The 16667-nt window shown below is 44.0% G+C and overlaps 1 protein-coding gene across 1 annotated transcript in view; it reads right to left on the reverse strand.

Annotated features, from left to right (window-relative positions):
- The window catches only part of TENM3 (teneurin transmembrane protein 3), a 605974-nt gene that overhangs the window by 25453 nt on the left and 563854 nt on the right, over positions 1 to 16667 (reverse strand). Inside the window, 3 exon segments of the mRNA XM_035700253.2 lie at positions 14159 to 14388; positions 14390 to 15034; positions 15833 to 15987. Of these exon segments, the coding sequence (XP_035556146.1) occupies positions 14159 to 14388; positions 14390 to 15034; positions 15833 to 15987 (1030 nt within the window).

The following is a 16667-nucleotide window of genomic DNA, read 5'->3' on the forward strand; positions in this document are numbered from 1 at the left end:
AAGGAAATGCGCCGTTAAGTGCAATCATTGTTTGGACCCATAAAAGGCAGAGCTGAAATGAAAAAAGGCAGACTCGCTCCCCTCCCCACTAACCCAAATGCCCCCAGCAGATGAAGACGTCAATGAAAGAAATCCAACACGGCTCATTGCGGTCATTGCTTTTAAAAAGAAACTATTGCTCCTGAGAAAACAAACAAGGCATAGCTTATTTCTGCAGAATTATGGACAAAAATCAGCTTAAGGTTCAGTCTTCACCTGGACACAAACCTGGCATCTCTTGACATTTCTCACACGCCATGGTGCTTTGAAGAAACCCATAATGGGTATGAACGCTCCTGCATCAAAGGCAGTTCGGTGCTACATTCTCCCCCGACCCCCTCCCATTTTACAGATGGAAAAAGGGAAATACGATGCGCCCAGGTGACTCAATCAGGCTCTCCTGGCGTCCGATGACCGGGCCCTGCTGGGGCTTCCACACGCCGGACCCCAGGCCCACGATCCTTCTGCAAACCAGAGCCTGCCCGATAGTGTCGAACGACAGCTTTGGAGAGATGATGCCACCTGCAAGCGTGTCGCGGCTCCGTTCTCGCTGCTGTGACTCGCCTGCCCCTTTCTGACCCTCTTGCCTGTTTCTGCTTGCTGGCTCCATTCCATCTAAGCGGGAGCGTCACCTTTCTCCTGCACGAAGCATTTCTGCCACCTTTGCCTCCACTCTTTTGCCGGCTTCCCACTCACTCTGGGGCCTGCTGGGCAGGCGTTTGGTATCACAGGAGGCTGAGCGCAGCGCCACGGACCCTGCGAGGCCGCACACTTCAGACTCTTAACCTATCAGCCTTTGGTTCTTCGGAAAATAAAAATACAAGTAACCTTTGCAGGCAGTGCAACTCAGAGGGGCACGGGGTTAAGCCGGGATCTCAGGGGCCCCGCTTCCCAGCTGAGCCCTGGAAGTCCTGAATTGGTGCCTGCAGAGCAGTGGCTGGATGGGCAGAGGAGGGTCCATCAGCCCCGAATCGGGTGCAGGGGCCTAGGGCAGCTGCAGGAGGCAAGGGAAGGCCAGGCTCTCACTAGGCTCATGTGCTGGCGGGGCCGGAGGAGCCCAGGGGCGAGGCCACACATCAAGCGGCCTCCCAGGCTTGCCAATTCTACCCACCAGAAAAAAAAAAAAGAAAAAAGATCTGGGACCCATAGAAGATTTTTTAAGATTTTATTTATTTATTCATGAGAGAGACACAGAGAGAGAGAAAGAGAGACAGAGACACAGGCAGAGGGAGAAGCAGGCTCCATGGAGGGAGCCCGACACGGGACTTGATCCTGGGTCTCCAGGATCACGCCCTGGGCCGAAGGCAGCGCCAAACTGCTGCCCCCCTCATAGAAGATTTTTGTCTAAAAAAGTATTACCTTGTTATCCCCATCATTTCCTAAAAGGCCATTTAAGCAAACCAAAGGTAGAAAGGACTTAACGACCGGGCAAGAGACCATGGTTTAAAAGGAATAAAGTAAAGCTTGGTGAAAAAATTCTCCATGTCGTTTAGGTTTTCGTGTCAGTGTGGATCAGTGAAAACCCTCCCCACGGATTAGCACCTGCGTCAAGGAAACGCAAACGAGACGGAACAGAGACATTACCATGGCCAGGGGCCTTGGAGGAAGGCAGTGAGAAACAAATCAGTAGTCAAGGGTGAGCCCTTCTTTTCTTCCACAAGGGGAGGGAGACAGCGATCGGCCGGCTGTCCTCTGCAAAGTTCTGGCCCTCCGCGCCAGCAGAGGCCCTCCCATGGAACCAGCTCAGTGGCTTTACCCAATGGTGCTCAGCCTTTTGGGGGGCGAACCGGCCCTGCCCAGCGTGTGCACCTGAGATGCCCCTTTTCTTTCATCAGCCTCTTGGACGGCCAGTGCCCCAGGCTCCAGGGAATCTGGGTGTAACATCAGCTTCGTGCTCTCCAGCCCACTCATCTGGGCTCAGCCTCAGAGCTTCAAATTCCTAACACAGCACATTCTTTTTGCTCCCAATTGACCCTCTTCACAAAGGACTCTCCCTGGCAAAGACACACTCCCTCCGGCTCTTCATGACCTTCTGCTCTTCCACTGATGGGATGCCCTGAGCTGATGTTTATCTATTTGTTCGTCTTTAATTTTGATTGCATTTCTGCCTAGACTTGCTGTTTTAGCCTGTGCGGTGTGTTTTTAAATCTCTTTTTAAGTTTCCTAAGCAGTGGGATTATCGACCAATGGCCCAGAGAGTCAGCCTCAGGCCCTGTCAGTGGAAATGCCGCACTCATCCCGACGTGAAGACGGCCTCTCCCCTCGGCGTAGACAGAGGCGCCCACCCTTCGCTTCCCTCCGGATCCCTCGGATCCCTTCCCACCACCGCCCTAACCCTAAATACTGGTCTCCTTGCCCCTCCCCGTGCTCACGGGGCCCAGCTCACCCTCCCAGACGCCACTCCTACACGGCCTGTCTGCTCACACATCTGCAGCTCCTCAACGGAGAGAAAAACTGCCTGAGTCAGACGGTTACCATCACGATGTCAATAGACCATCGATATGGCAAATGTGCTCGAGTGGAAACACTGTGCCGTCCTCGCCAACTGCCTTTGAAACCCAGCAACAGGATCATCTGTTGTCAACAGTGTTTTCCCACAAGATGGCCTCTTTAATCAAATGTCACGTTTTAAAAATGATCTCCTGCTTCTGGGAGAAATCTGTGTGCGTGAGAGTCGGGCTTTGGAGAAGCAGGTGGAACCCAGAGGAGGGGCCGTTTGCAGGAGCGGTGGGCTGAGCGTGGGCTTCTCATCCAGCCTGACACGGAGCTGGTCTTTCTCAAAGAGGACGCAGACTTACGTATCGACTCGGACCATGTTCGAGATGCCTCTCTCCCAAACCTCTATGCTCTTCACCCAGAGAAGAGTGAAGCTGGATGTAGGTTTTATTCTGAGGTATCCGTATATACATGCATGGGCTTCTCCAGCCCAAAGTCGGCCCGCTCTGAGAAGGCGAGACAGCAGATGTCAGGTGGGCCACATTCTGGAGACCTCTGGAGGGGGCGTAAATGGTCAAGTCCGAGTTTAGACTGGCCCTGCCCTGTCTTTCCTGGGCCATCCCAGGATAGGCCTACTCTGGGGGCTGCTTAGTGAGGGCACATCCTCTGCTTTCAGGCTAGTGTCACAGTGAGGACGCCTGTGAAGGAGACTTACCCAACCTGCCTTTCTCCTCACTGTCCCCTTGATACAGAGGGAGAAGGTTCGCTTCCAAATTCTGGAAGGTTCCTTAGGTTCAAATTTTCTTCCATAGTTTAATTAGCCAGCAAACCCCACCTTTCCTCCCCCCAAAAAACTTTCCCTTAATCTCACCATCCATCATGGCAATACTTTTTTCCCCCACAATGCTAACATGGACACCCTGCCTGTCACTGCGGTGAAGTAGGACAAAAGGACTCACCCTATCATAACAAAACGCATGCACAAATCATTCCTTGAGCTCATTCCTGATGAAGGGCGTGCTCAACAGCAAGAATAGCAGAACAGAGCCTGATTTAAACTTCCAGTGGTGGGCTGACCGGGAACCCTAATAACGGGGCTGTGACCTGTAACACGAGTATCAAGAGAATTTACATCTACCCAATTCTAGAAACGAATACGAATCTGAGGTGTACGCATTTTAACAATTATCTCAAAGTCCTAATTTCTTTGAATTCAGTAGCAAGATGATGCGTCAGAAATCGGCGAAGCTCAGGTTCTGGAGAGAAAATGTAAAATGCTTCCATCACCACGGAAAGTAGAGCAATCAGCCAACTTCCAAAATCATGCGTCCACCTGGTATGGAGTTGACTGCTACCTACATAGTACCAAGAATGACAGGCAAAATGCAAAAGAAGAAGGACGCAAGAAAGTCTTAATTTACATCATTTTTGTCTCGAGTGCTAAGAGGATCGCGATGAGCAGGGGTGAGAACGGCGCCTGGGTGGGGAGGTGGCTAACACCTGTTAACATTTCTTTGCCGCCAGGTTGTCATCTGCCACAGGTCTGGCTGGTGGGGGCAAAATTCGGCCAGTGCTGTGCTCCCTTAAACCAGAAATGGCAGTAGCCTGAAGTGAGCCACTACTGTCTTGTTCTAATACCTCAGGAGACAGGTTCAGAGAAGCAGGGAACCGGCGGACCTTTCCTTCCTCACCTCTCTGGTTCAGCCCTCTCTCTGAACGCTGAACCCACGGGACCTGTTTTTCAGAGATCACACCGAAGCAAGGGACCCAGTGCCTCTTCCGCACACAGTTATGATGACCACATGATGGAGTAGTGACAGGAGGCACCACCCAGCTTTGAAGTTCATCCAAGAGACAAAGGCTTCCAAAGTCAGGACATCCCAGAATTAGCTCCCTTTGGGTTTGAAAGATTCTGGATTAGCCATTGTTAAGAGAAGAATCATATTTAAGTCATTTTTCTTAAAAACCAAACAACTGTTTGTTGACTGAAGAAGGCTGATATGTGCGGGACTCATCTGTTTAGAGACCAGGGCTTGGGCAGGTCTCGGCTTGCTAGGGAGCTGATGTCAAGCGGGAGCTGGGTGTCAAAGATGTGCCCTCATCCTCCTGGATCTGCTCACGAGGCTGGAAAGTGCTCGGAGGTCAGACCCACGCCTCTCTTTTGTCCTCCTCTTTGTGTTTTGGCCCTTGTTTTGCCCCATCCAGACTCCCCCCCCCCCCCCCCCCCCCCGCCTCGGGAGAGGGTGATGCCTTGCATGGCGACAGGGAGACCGTGGAGACACAGCAGCATCAAGGGACCCGTGAACTGCCGACCATTTGGGACACTGAGGCGAACGTGAAAAGACTTGGGAGGAAGAGCAACAGTAGTGGTGGATGGATCCAGAACCTGAGATGGAACGGCATTTAGACTAAATTGTCTATTCATAAGCTTTGAGAGAAAAGGAGTATCACACAGTGCAAGGAGCAAGGGGAAGCCAGGGACGGTCACACCGGGGTGGTTAAGGAGCAAACGGGGCTGGGAAAGGGGAGAGCGCCCAGGTTGGAGGCTTCCCAAGAGCCAGGGGAAGAGGATCCAGTAGCAGAAAGTGGACCCCAAAGTACTAACACAGGCACCATCTTTATTCTCAAGCTGCAGAAAATTCAGCCTGTAAATCCACATTTCACTCCCTCCTTACTACACTTTCTACCTTCCTTTCCTGTGTGATTTTCATTTTTTAAAAAAAGATTTTATTTATTCACGCATGAGAGATACACAGAAAGGCAGAGACACAGGCAGAGGGAGAAGCAGGCTCCATGCAGGGACCTGATGCGAGACTCGATCCTGGGACCCCGGGATCACGCCCTGAGCCCAAGGCAGATGCTCAACCCTTGAGCCACCCGGGAGCCCCAGTTCCTTTTCTACTGGTGGGCCTGCCTCCTCTCCTGGGCCTTCAGCGCCCAGCTGAGTTCGGGCCTTCCTCTCTGAACCCCATCTGCTGTCTCCTGCTGCCCACCCTCCCGTTTTCAGCCTCTCCTTTCCTCCATAAAGCCATCCTCGCATTGTCACCACACTGATCACACTGCTTCCCGGCTGAAGTCCTTTGCGAAGCCCTGTCTGTCCAGGATGGGAGCCCACCACACTGGTCAACACAAGCCCTGCCACCTCCCTCGGTCCCCTCCTCCTCCTTCCCCACACATGTGCTATGCTCGGGCCGTATGGTCTCTCCAAAAGCTGTCCTCCTGCCTCCTGAGGGCATGCTTTCTTTGGCCTAGAACACTCTAGACGTGAGCAACTGAGCAAGAAGAGTCTTGCTAGCCTTCATTCATAATCCTTAAGACTAAGCTTCAAAATTACCCACCCTGGGAAGAGTTTCTGGCCTCAAGGAGATGGTCCTTGTCCCTGTTCTCACAGCGTGTCAGGGGCCTCTATCTCTGCGCTCACTCATCATCCTTCCCATCCCCTGCGTCTCTGTCTTGCTCCTGGGCTTCCTGCCAACGTGCCCGTCCACTCTGCACTCCGGCGTCGAGCACCAGCACCTGGCACACGACCCGTCCTCGTTGAATGAACAGCGAGCGGGTGAGTAAAGGAATGCCAGGGAGTCACTGGGAAAATGGGAAGTGCTTGACGTCCAAAGGGCAAGCACAAAATTCCCAGCTTACTGATGCCTAGGAGGTTTGAAATGAATTAATAATTTGCTAATCAGCATGCCTTTGCGATGTCACATGGGAAGACTTTCATTTTCTTTAAAGACTTTCACTTTCTTTTAGGTGCCACAGCCACTTTGGGAAAAAAGCGCCTCCCTTGGGGCTGGCGTTGCCTGGACCAGTCCCAAGTGGGACTGACTAACCATACCTGTGGGCCCCCCCTCCGTGTTGAGGAGGATGGAGTACACTTCACAAATCAAGTTAAAAGAGCAGAACTCTTCATTAAATTAATAAGCCGTGAGATAATCTTGAATTGCATATGCACATACAGGTATGTGCACGGAGGTGAGCTTCAAGGCGTTACCTTTCTCCCTGGCTCTAAATGACAAATAATCACTGTATATAAACTCATTCCTCCTGGTCTTAAGGGTCTACAACTCCGTCATCCTGGCTATGTCCTGGTTCACGCAGGACTTCTGTGATGCTTTCGGATTCTCAGTCATTTTGTTCTTGGGCCTTAGAACACTCTTGCAATTTTTCTTTTGTTACTTTGACTCTAATGGTCCATTTAAAAAACCTCATCTGTGAGTAAAGAACTTTCTTCCAATCCCTCAGGGCAGCCTTTGCTTGCCTTTACTAGAACGTGGTTCCTTTTTCCCCATTCCTAGAGCTGGAAATAGAAAGAAGTCTTGGGATGCCTGGGTGGCTCAGTGGTTGAGCATCTGCCTTTGGCTCAGGGAGCGATCCCGGGGTCCTGGGGTCAAGTCCCACATGGGGCTCCCTGTGGGGAGCCTACCTCTCTCTCTGCCTAGGTCTCTGCCTCTCTCATGAATAAATAAATAAAATCTTTAAAAAAATAGAATGAAGTCTTTCTTCTAGCTGATGCTTGCCTTATACTCACTAAGTACTTAAAGGTTAACTATGCCTTTAGATAAACTACAAGTTTTTGCGGCTTTTGCTTTGTATCTACCGCTTTTCATTACAAGGCCCAAAGATGGGAACATCTTAGTTTGTATAAGACTTAAATTCTTAAAATACATTTAAACGGAACAAAACCTAGCTTTTAGCCAGGGATACAATGTGGTATTTCTTTACATTAACATTTTGTCAGAAAATTTATTTTTTTTTGGGGGGGGGGGAGTTCTCACTTAATGAACTGCAGATTTACCAAACTTTGGAATGAACCAAGGTCTAGGAAATGTGTTTTGAGGTGTGTAAGTGTGTATGTTGGAGATGTGGTACTGAAGGATAGGAGGGATGCTAGGTTAGGAACTGGGGTGATATGAGGCCAGGACCCTGGCATACAGGCAAGGGGCTTTCTCTGGGATGCTGAGAAGTAGGGTAGCCAGGAGTGAGGGCTGCCGAAGCTGTTTTTATTTTGATGTCACAGATGAGCCAGAGATACTGGTTAGTCTCTGGAAAATACCCAACTGTGGATCTTCAGTTCTGTGACTGTTAAAAAACAAGAAGTTCCCTTTCACTGGTAATCAACGTGCAACTTCTTATGCTGTCATCAAACGATCCTCTAAAATGGTTGGTGTATATAACTCAGTCTTAGCATAAATCATTGGATCATCACTGTGTAAAAGGGAAGCTGCGGATATACACACACAAGAGGCTATCAGATTTAGACAGTTACATAATTAGTTTAAAGAGGGAATTCAACACTTTTGGAAGCTGCATTGAACCATTATGGAGCAATTTAGCACATCCAGAACATTAATTTGCTAAATGGAACACACCGAAGGGGTCAATGTAGCCTTGCAACTATTGAAACACTGCAATTATACTGAGAAAATATGAGAAATTTTATATTACGGATTATATTGAGATAAACTGAGAAAATCTGATCTGTTTTTATTTTTCCTGGGATTTTTTCCAGTACTAGGAATAACATACAAATACCATATTTCCCTTTCTGCTTTTAAACTTGGGCAGAACTAATTATGTCTTAAAACTAGACTGCAGAAAAAAATTGGATTAAATCGAGTATTAATAAAAGCATTGCCTTAGTAGAGCTCAGGTTAATGTTTGAAATGTACAGCAGCCACTTTATTCATTTGCCTGCACTTTCTTTTTAACTGATGTCCCTGGGAATACACATTCTGGTTAAAAATTCAAAGCAAAATTATTAAACAATTAAACAAAATAGCAAAACCAGAAATCAACTCTACAGTGTTTCTCCATGATTTTAAGTGATCTAATTTCTTAAAAATCATTCTTAATGTCTCAAATGTTTTCTTCCATGAAGACAGTAAGCAGAGAACGCATGGAGGGTCCCCAAAGGAGAGTTGGGGGGATGGGGAGATAGGTGATGGGGATTCAGGAGGGCACTGGAGAGGAGTGCCGGTGTCACATGAAGTGTTGAATCACTCTATTGTTCACCTGAAACTAATATTATACTGTATGCTAACTGGAATTAAAACAAAAACTTAACAAAGAAAAGAAAGAAAATAAAAAAAGGAAAAATGGATGGGGGCCTAGTGCCATCTTTAGGTACGTATTTATAAAATGGGCTTTGTTTTTGACGCCTTTTTGGGCAGAAATAGTGCTGAAACATAGTTTCAGGGTTTGAGCATTCAGGTTTGGATGTCAGCTGCCTATCAGGCGAAAGGCTATTCCCTTAGTTTTGTCCTGTGGAAGATGCCTCTAGAGTTTTTCTAACATCACAGGCTACTGCATAAAACACCCACGAGGAGAACACAACACGGCACAGATGTCAGGCTATTTAGACATGATGCAGTGTCAACGGGCATGGACACATCTTTTCTAATTTGGAGTAACTGTCATTGAGTTTTCCAAATTACCTGTGCTTTCTGTGCACTAGTTTGAGTTTGTAGTCCCAGGCCCTCTTTACGCTGCCTGTCTTTCCTCCTCTGAGATCCCTCTTTGATACCTTCCCAGAGCATCAGAGCCGATGTCACTGGGAGTCATAGGTTTGCCATGGGCACAGAGTTAAGTTCATTATAAAGAAATGGTTCAGAAGCTCATTCTGAAATTGCTAAGCTTGAATGAGGGACAATAAAGCACCCGAATGAGAAGCTAGAGACCCATCTATACCTACATAAATGCATAAAAGCTGAAACTCGTTTATTTACTCTATAAATCTGAATATAGTTCACGAAAGATCACAGAGTCAGCTCCACAAATACAAAGCTCTAAATACCCAAAGTCCCAAGATAGAAAAACTGCCACCAACCTGGTGGTGTGTCTTTATCAGAACACATAGCATTAAAAAAAAAAAAAAAAAAAGTTGTCTTCTTTAACCAGACAGAAGAACATCAGAAAGATATGCCTAAACAGTTCTTTTACGGGGGTGAGCAAGCAGAGAATTGTGAAATGCCATTTACTATTGAATAATTTATTCTATTGCCCCATTCAATACACTGGATTTGCTTCTGTGTGCAGTCAAGTGTGAGAACTGTGGTTTCACTTTGGGTTTCAACTTTTTAAAATAATACATTTTTAGCAGGTGAGATCTTTTTGACCACCCTGGAATTATTCTAGCTAAGGAATCGTAACATGTGATAATTGATATTTTAAATGGTATGAAGACCAGCAGGACACAGTCCCTAATACTGAGGGAAGGGAGTAACGAGGTTTATCACAGTGTCCTCACACAAGGGGGCTCCATTAGCTAGTTGGACATCCTCTGTACCGCCTGTCAAGTCAATGGAAGAGGAGGTCTTGGACGAGATGGCTTATTCAATCAGTAAAATATAAGTTATTCAGTTCATGAAACTTATGAGTCTGTCTCCGAGATTTCAAAGCTGAGTTACAAACCCTCTGCTGCCTTCTGCACTCTTCCTATCATCTCATCCAGTAGCACGTCTAAGGATATTGGCCACTTGCCTAACGAGTCACAATAGGGACGTCATCATTACAAGTAACAAGGAGAGAAACTGCTGCTAAGGAGACAATGCTATCTCTAGTTTTTGAAATGAAGGTTCTTGTACCTTGGAAACTATCTGTACACTCTAAAAAATCCCCCTATTTTATTGGTCACTGATAAGAATCTCAATTTGGGAACTGGGTTTTCTCTTCCCAGAATCCTCCTTTCTGATTGCAGGTACAACAAAATACTTCAACTACACCTGCTTGGGACATGTTTTCTGTCTCTACTCCAAGCTAATTTCTAAGACCAATATTTCAGAAGAGAGTGCTATCAGTATGAAGTCGTTTTTTCCTTAATTATTTTACTAATAGACCAATCGAGGAAGTCCTGATTTTGTAAAGCAAAAGAAACTGAATAAACATGTAATACTGGGTAAATTTAGCTAAAAGTATTGACAACAAAGAATGAAAATTGCTAAGACTTTCAGTATCAACTATTTGTACAGAGAAGTCCAAACTACTTCAGAAAGGGAGGGAGCAAAATTTATATGGTGCTTTCCATGGAGCCTGGGCAAGAGTCAGCTATGGGTTCTATCAGGTTCTTCTATATAAATACATTTTCTCTTGTCTACATCTTTGGTTCCTTTTCTTTTCTTTTTTTGAAGGTTTATTTATTTATTTATGAGAGACACAGAGAGAGGTGGAGACACAGGCAAAGGGAGAAGAAGTTAGGCTCCCCGTGGGGAGCCTGATGCAGGACTCGATCCCAGGACCCCAGGATCATGACCTCAGACTCAACCACTGAGCTACCCAGGTGCCCCCATATCTTTGGTTTCTCTCTCTATTCCTTTAACCAGCAAACCATTATTGGAAGAGATCTGTATGCACTGCAACATTCCAGGACTTGCGGGGGACACAAAGATAATTGGTTTGCATTTTATAAAATGCTTTCTCAGTTTGTACTGAGAAAAAACATATAAGGTAAGTAATTGAGCTAATTCTCTTTTAAAATTTCTTTGGTAGAAGCTATAGCAACTATACTTTTATCAGTAGGCATATTTACTGATTTTGGGTCTTGTGCCATCTGTTCCTATCCTATAAAGCTGCTAATCTCCAGGCTTTTAAGACACCAGGCTAAGGAGAAAGCTGGACATGTACAATTGGGAATCTGGGCCGATAAGTTTAATTTCTCTTTGCGAAATATTTGTGCAGAAGGATAATTTTAAGGCCTGCATCAGCTCTAGGGACTGGTGTCATGAAAGTCATAGAAAACAGGTGTTTTTCAGTTGGGAATGGTGATCCTCCTCCCCGCCTCACAATCTCCCTGTGGTTTTTGTAGAACTCTGCCTCAAAGCTCCTGTATCCTTCCTTTATGAAATCACCAAATATCCTTTTAAGGTCTAAATTTGACACACAGTGCTGCACAGATATAAAGGGGAATGTGATAGATATTTCCAGTGTTGCAGGAGCATTCTGGCTCACCAACAATGTCAGTGAACACCAAGGAAGCCTGGTGGGGGGCACCTAGCTCCCCTGCTGCCCCTGAGCACCTTCTCCCAGTTACATGTCCAAGCCAGGAGGTAGTAAGCAGAAACTCTTGTCAAGATGCTGATGAGTAGAGCTTGGCGTGAAGTCTGCCCAGCAATACCTGCAAAGTTACGCAGACAAAATGCGCTGCTCTGTCTCAACAGAGAGGGCTACTGGAGACGGTGTCTGAAAACAGCATTCCCCTTCCTTTTGTGCACTTACTTTTGAATGTGTTTTAAAGTTTCTAAAGCTCACATAGAAGAGGTAGGCCCTTGCTCTTTCACAGCCAAAGTATAAAAACGTACAGAAAAAAAAAAAAAAAAAGGAAAAAGAGATCACTTGTTATTCTGACATGATGATTCTGAGTTACTTGGGCTAAGTGCCCTATTTCTGTTCTGTCTCATACTGTAATACACTGTCTACCAAAATGCATAAATGTTTCTTAGACATTTTTTTAGTCTTGTCTTTTGCTACACACATCTAGAGAAAAAGTGATAAAGCCATGGTTTTTAAAAAGCAATATTTCTGTTCATTTTATTAGAAAAATGATTTTTTAAGCACCGGTTTATTAAATCAGTATATTCTTAAATTATAACCAAAATATGTGTGTGCATATTTACAGATATAAATATATATTTATATGTATATATTATGCGATATATACTTACTTATATATATGTAAATAAATAAATATTTATATGTCTCAATATACACGATTATGAGGCTTATATTTGGTAAAATATTTTAGTAATGCTTTTGGTAATAGTTGCCTTTCCTTAGCTTATTTAGATATAACTTAATAGTTGTATTTAAATATGATGTGTAATGAATTTGTATTTGTCAAGATATGATTGTGATGTATTTAAGTTCATTACAGACTTATTTGTAACAAAATTACTCTTTAAAACAATGCTTGCCCCTCATAGTCGTGAGATTGGCTTGCCAGCTCAACCTCTACTGTCGCTGCTGTGCTGTCTCTTAACTAAGTCTGGGGTTCTTGGAGAATATCTGTTACCAGAGAAATATGTCTTCATTGTGCACTATACTTTTTAAAAAAGGTAAAAATCCTAAATTTGTTTATATTAGTCCACATCAACCCTACCAATGGAGTATATCCCTTTGTTTAATCTTCCAAACAGGATTAAAATTCATTTGTAGGTCATTAAGTCAACCACTGTAACTGCTGCAAGAAGTTCATGTGTCAGTAGTCACCCACACAATGAACCTCTATGCAGGTGTCATTTCCTGCGAACAAATAAGGACACATTTCAAAGAGGCTGACAGAGCAGAGCTTGAGTCCTAGACTGTACTAAAAACTTATTTCTCTATTTTTTTTCCTCCCTGCTTTTAACTAAACTGAAACCCTACCAATGCCACCATCATTTCCTGAAAGTCTTAAAATCAGAGCAGCTCTCCTGCCCAGTCTCATCTGATGGTAGCACTTTTCCTGGACTCTTTTTTTTTGCCTCTTTGGCAATATAGCCTGCTATCACTTTGAAAATGGTGCAAAGGAAGTGCTTTCCATTAACTTCCAATTTATTCCTTTCCTATTGCGATCCTAAAATGAGCAAAAGGAATGCTAAGAACAGAATTTTAATGTAATTCAATTGAAAAGGTTTGTTCCTCTGACAAAATCATGCTGCTGGGTAACATTCATTTTATTAAAAGGGAATCTGTCAAAAAAGAAAAGCAATTCAAGCTACAGGAGAACTCAGCTTTATGTATAAGATCCATTCCAGAAAAGTTGTACAGAAAATATTTGTATATTGGATCATTTTTTCTACTGACTTTTATTATAATTTTAGAGGTGTACTCTACAGAAAACACTTTTGCTCCAGCACATCATTGTAAAAATCACACTAAGGAACTCAATATTCATTTCAAGGACTATTTTGCATTTGTCAACATGCCATCTCTGTACATCTAATTTCCCCTTATGGTTTGTGAGATGTTAGTGAAGTGAACAGTAATCGAAAATGATTTTACATATGCGTTCACTGCAAAGTACATATCCCATAAAATATACAATGGCTGATTCTCATTTCATTCTGATTGACCTCGCAAAATGTGACTGTTCAAATAGCACACTGCCTGGGCCACCACTCACATATTTAGTAGAAGAATATCCTGGCAGGATGAGCCTCATCCTTTTTCATACGCTTCCACAGCAACCCAGCACTTGCTGATTTGCATTTAGTGGAAAGGTCCTTTTAAGTACAGTTTAGATTCTCCACAAACTGATTGTAAGAAGTTAAGGCCTTCTCTCTGCTAAGAAGGACATTTGTAGCATTAACGTAAATAGCTAACTTCACTGTGAATGTTTTTAAAGTTCCTCTGTAGTGGCAGCTTTATCACGTGGGCTAATGTAAACCCAGAGGGTTTATGCCTAAAACCAAAGCTGTAGTCCACTTCTCCAAAGGTTTGCTGTTAATACATTAGATCTGTATGGAGCACAATGTCAACCCTTAAGCAGAAGTAGACTGACCGTGATGCCAATGGCATGTAAGCTTTAGAATTTCTCATTGCCTGGGTCCCCCTTTTTTTTTTGGTCTAGTTTTTTCTTCTTTTTTAGAGAGACAGAAGCTCCAGGTCCCCCCAAACCGGATCCCACCTGCCCTTAAGATTGTAAGTAATGCCCTTAGATTGCATTACTATATCACAGCATTTTATAATCAAAGCAGAATTTGGATATACTTACTCAAAAAACGTTGTCCATCCAGTTTCATCGCTTTTAGTTGCTAAAAGGCCGCTATTGCCATGGTAAGTAAACAAAACTAATTCTAGTCCTTGAGCGGTCATGCTTTTCAAACATCCATTCGTTCCTATTGTCAACCATATCACTTGGTTATCTGGAGACACCACTCGAACTGGCATCCGATTCGGGTCCCGTCTAATTCTAAGGGTATTGCCATTGCTGTCTGTCACCGCAGGTAATATCGTTATCATTGCTGTAGCTAAAATTGTACAGGTAATCACCAGTGACTAAACTTACAGTATATTGGTGAGTGCCATTGATGTCAAAGATATAGAGTTCCTGGTCAGTTGGAGAGGCAACTTCATAAAAGTTCATAGAGTTAAGGAAAGGCTTGTTCTTTGACACGGCCCGGATCCGAATATTGCCCAGGTCTGCGATGTACAGGGTGCCATCGGGGGAGGCAGCCAGGGAGGAAGGTGCGCTGAGCTTGGCATCTTTGGCATAGCCATCTCCGCTCTGGTAACAGTCACAGTTGGCATCATTTTTGCAGTCACACTCTGAAGGGATTCCCGCCACCAGGGAGATCTCCCCATCTGTGGTGACCTGCCTTATTCGGTTGATTTTCTTTTCGTCGGTTTCAGTGATATACAGGACCCCGCTGTATGACACTGCGATGGCAGTGGCAGATTCCAGTGTTGTCTGAACTGCATGCTTCCCCACGGAATATTCCACCCCCGGAACCTGGCAGTGCATGGGCCGCCCAGCAGCAATGCGCACTTGACGATTTTCAGTGATCTGCAGGACCACGTTATTATCCAGGACGTAAATGGAGTTATCCATAGGGTTAATGGCTAGGTCAGTGGGCCATTCCAGACGTACCTTCATAATAGAAAGAAAGGGTCTGGTTAGTCAGTGACTGTGCTGTAGTTAATCTGCCAGAAGAGTAAATTAGACCATTCGAGGAAATTACCCTTAATTTGATCAACTGTTTTAAAATTGTTTCCTGGACGAGCTACTGTAAAATCAACTTAAAAATTTCGAGGGGAGACAAATGTAGGAAATAGCATTTTAGTTAAAAACGCAGCTCCCTGAAAGATTTGGAAGTTATAGCCAAATAGCAAACGAATCTCTAAGCAGGGAGTTAAGAGGTATCAATGAGATAGGAACACATATGTTCCTATAGCAGTAATAACCGCCAAACATTGAGGCTTTCTAGGTTATGAATACATTAGCGTTCTATTGTGTTTTCAATCAAGCCAACGGTAAAGGTCCTAATTCTAAATATAAGTCCCTAGGGACTAATCATAGTGGGCTCTCTACTACTTAAAAAGCTCGTGTGATCAAAAGATTAGAGATTTAAGCTGTTTTGTTCTTTTTGGAATATCTGCATGCTACTTTACTGGTATTTTATTACGGATGCTTTAGCATTTCTTAAGTGCTAATTGTTCTGTAATCTCATTGAATTCATCAAATGCAGAACGATAAAAGAAAATAACTTTTTATCAGCTCCTGAAATACATTTAAATGGAACGGCTTTATTACCATGAACGCCACACATGATATATCCAGTTTAATATGGGGCCACACATGATATATCCAGTTTAACATGGACTACTGACCTAGGAAACCAGGATACTTAGAAGAAAAACAAACAAGCAGCTTAATATTTTAAACTACCTGGCTGATGTGCATGCTGGTGTCACAGGTTAAAGGTCTGGCTGAAGTCAGATCGTTAGAGCCCAGAAGAGTTGATATGATCCCATTTTGATCAACTTTTCTGATCATGGTTCCATCAACAAAGTAGATCAATCCGTTCTTATCAATCGCCATCCCTTTTCAAAGAGAAATAAGTGTGACCAATTTTTCAATGTGATTCACATTCACAGGCTCATCATTAAATTCAACACTCAAACCCCAAGGATAACATGGGTGACCGGTAGCAGGTAGGATTGCAGATTGCAAATACATTAGGACAAACCCAACAGAGGCATTTAAAACACAAATCAATGTTAAAATGTAATCAAGAAATAGTCGAAATTTGTAAGAATCTCCACTTAGTGTACAAATCAGATAGGCAGTGACTGCATTTTAAATATAAAATTATAACTTCTGTATAATGTTGTCACCTCTCAATTATAGAAACAGGTCCAATTCTCTTACTCTGAACTTAGAGTAACTATATTCTAACAAAAATAGATCTAAGCCAAGGTTAGTGTTTCGTTGACCTTGTTACAATGAAATTTGCTATTATGAATAATTCAGTACAACAAATGCTTTTTTCCAGTCCTTGTTCACATAACAGTTGCTAGCTATAATGGAAAAAAAAAACCACCCAAACCAAAAAACACTGTAATGAATAGCATAATACATGAGCAAGGAGTCAGTCCCAACTGGTTTAAAAGCTAGAAACCTTTATCACATAGAATTTTAGCCCTTGTTACCTCTAGAAATTCCTCACAGCAAGCATTTTTTCCCATGGCATAGAAACAAAAGTTTAATAGCTCCAAACTGA

The sequence above is a fragment of the Canis lupus genome, chromosome 16, assembly GCF_003254725.2.
Source record: "Canis lupus dingo isolate Sandy chromosome 16, ASM325472v2, whole genome shotgun sequence".
In the NCBI taxonomy this organism is placed as follows: domain Eukaryota; kingdom Metazoa; phylum Chordata; class Mammalia; order Carnivora; family Canidae; genus Canis; species Canis lupus.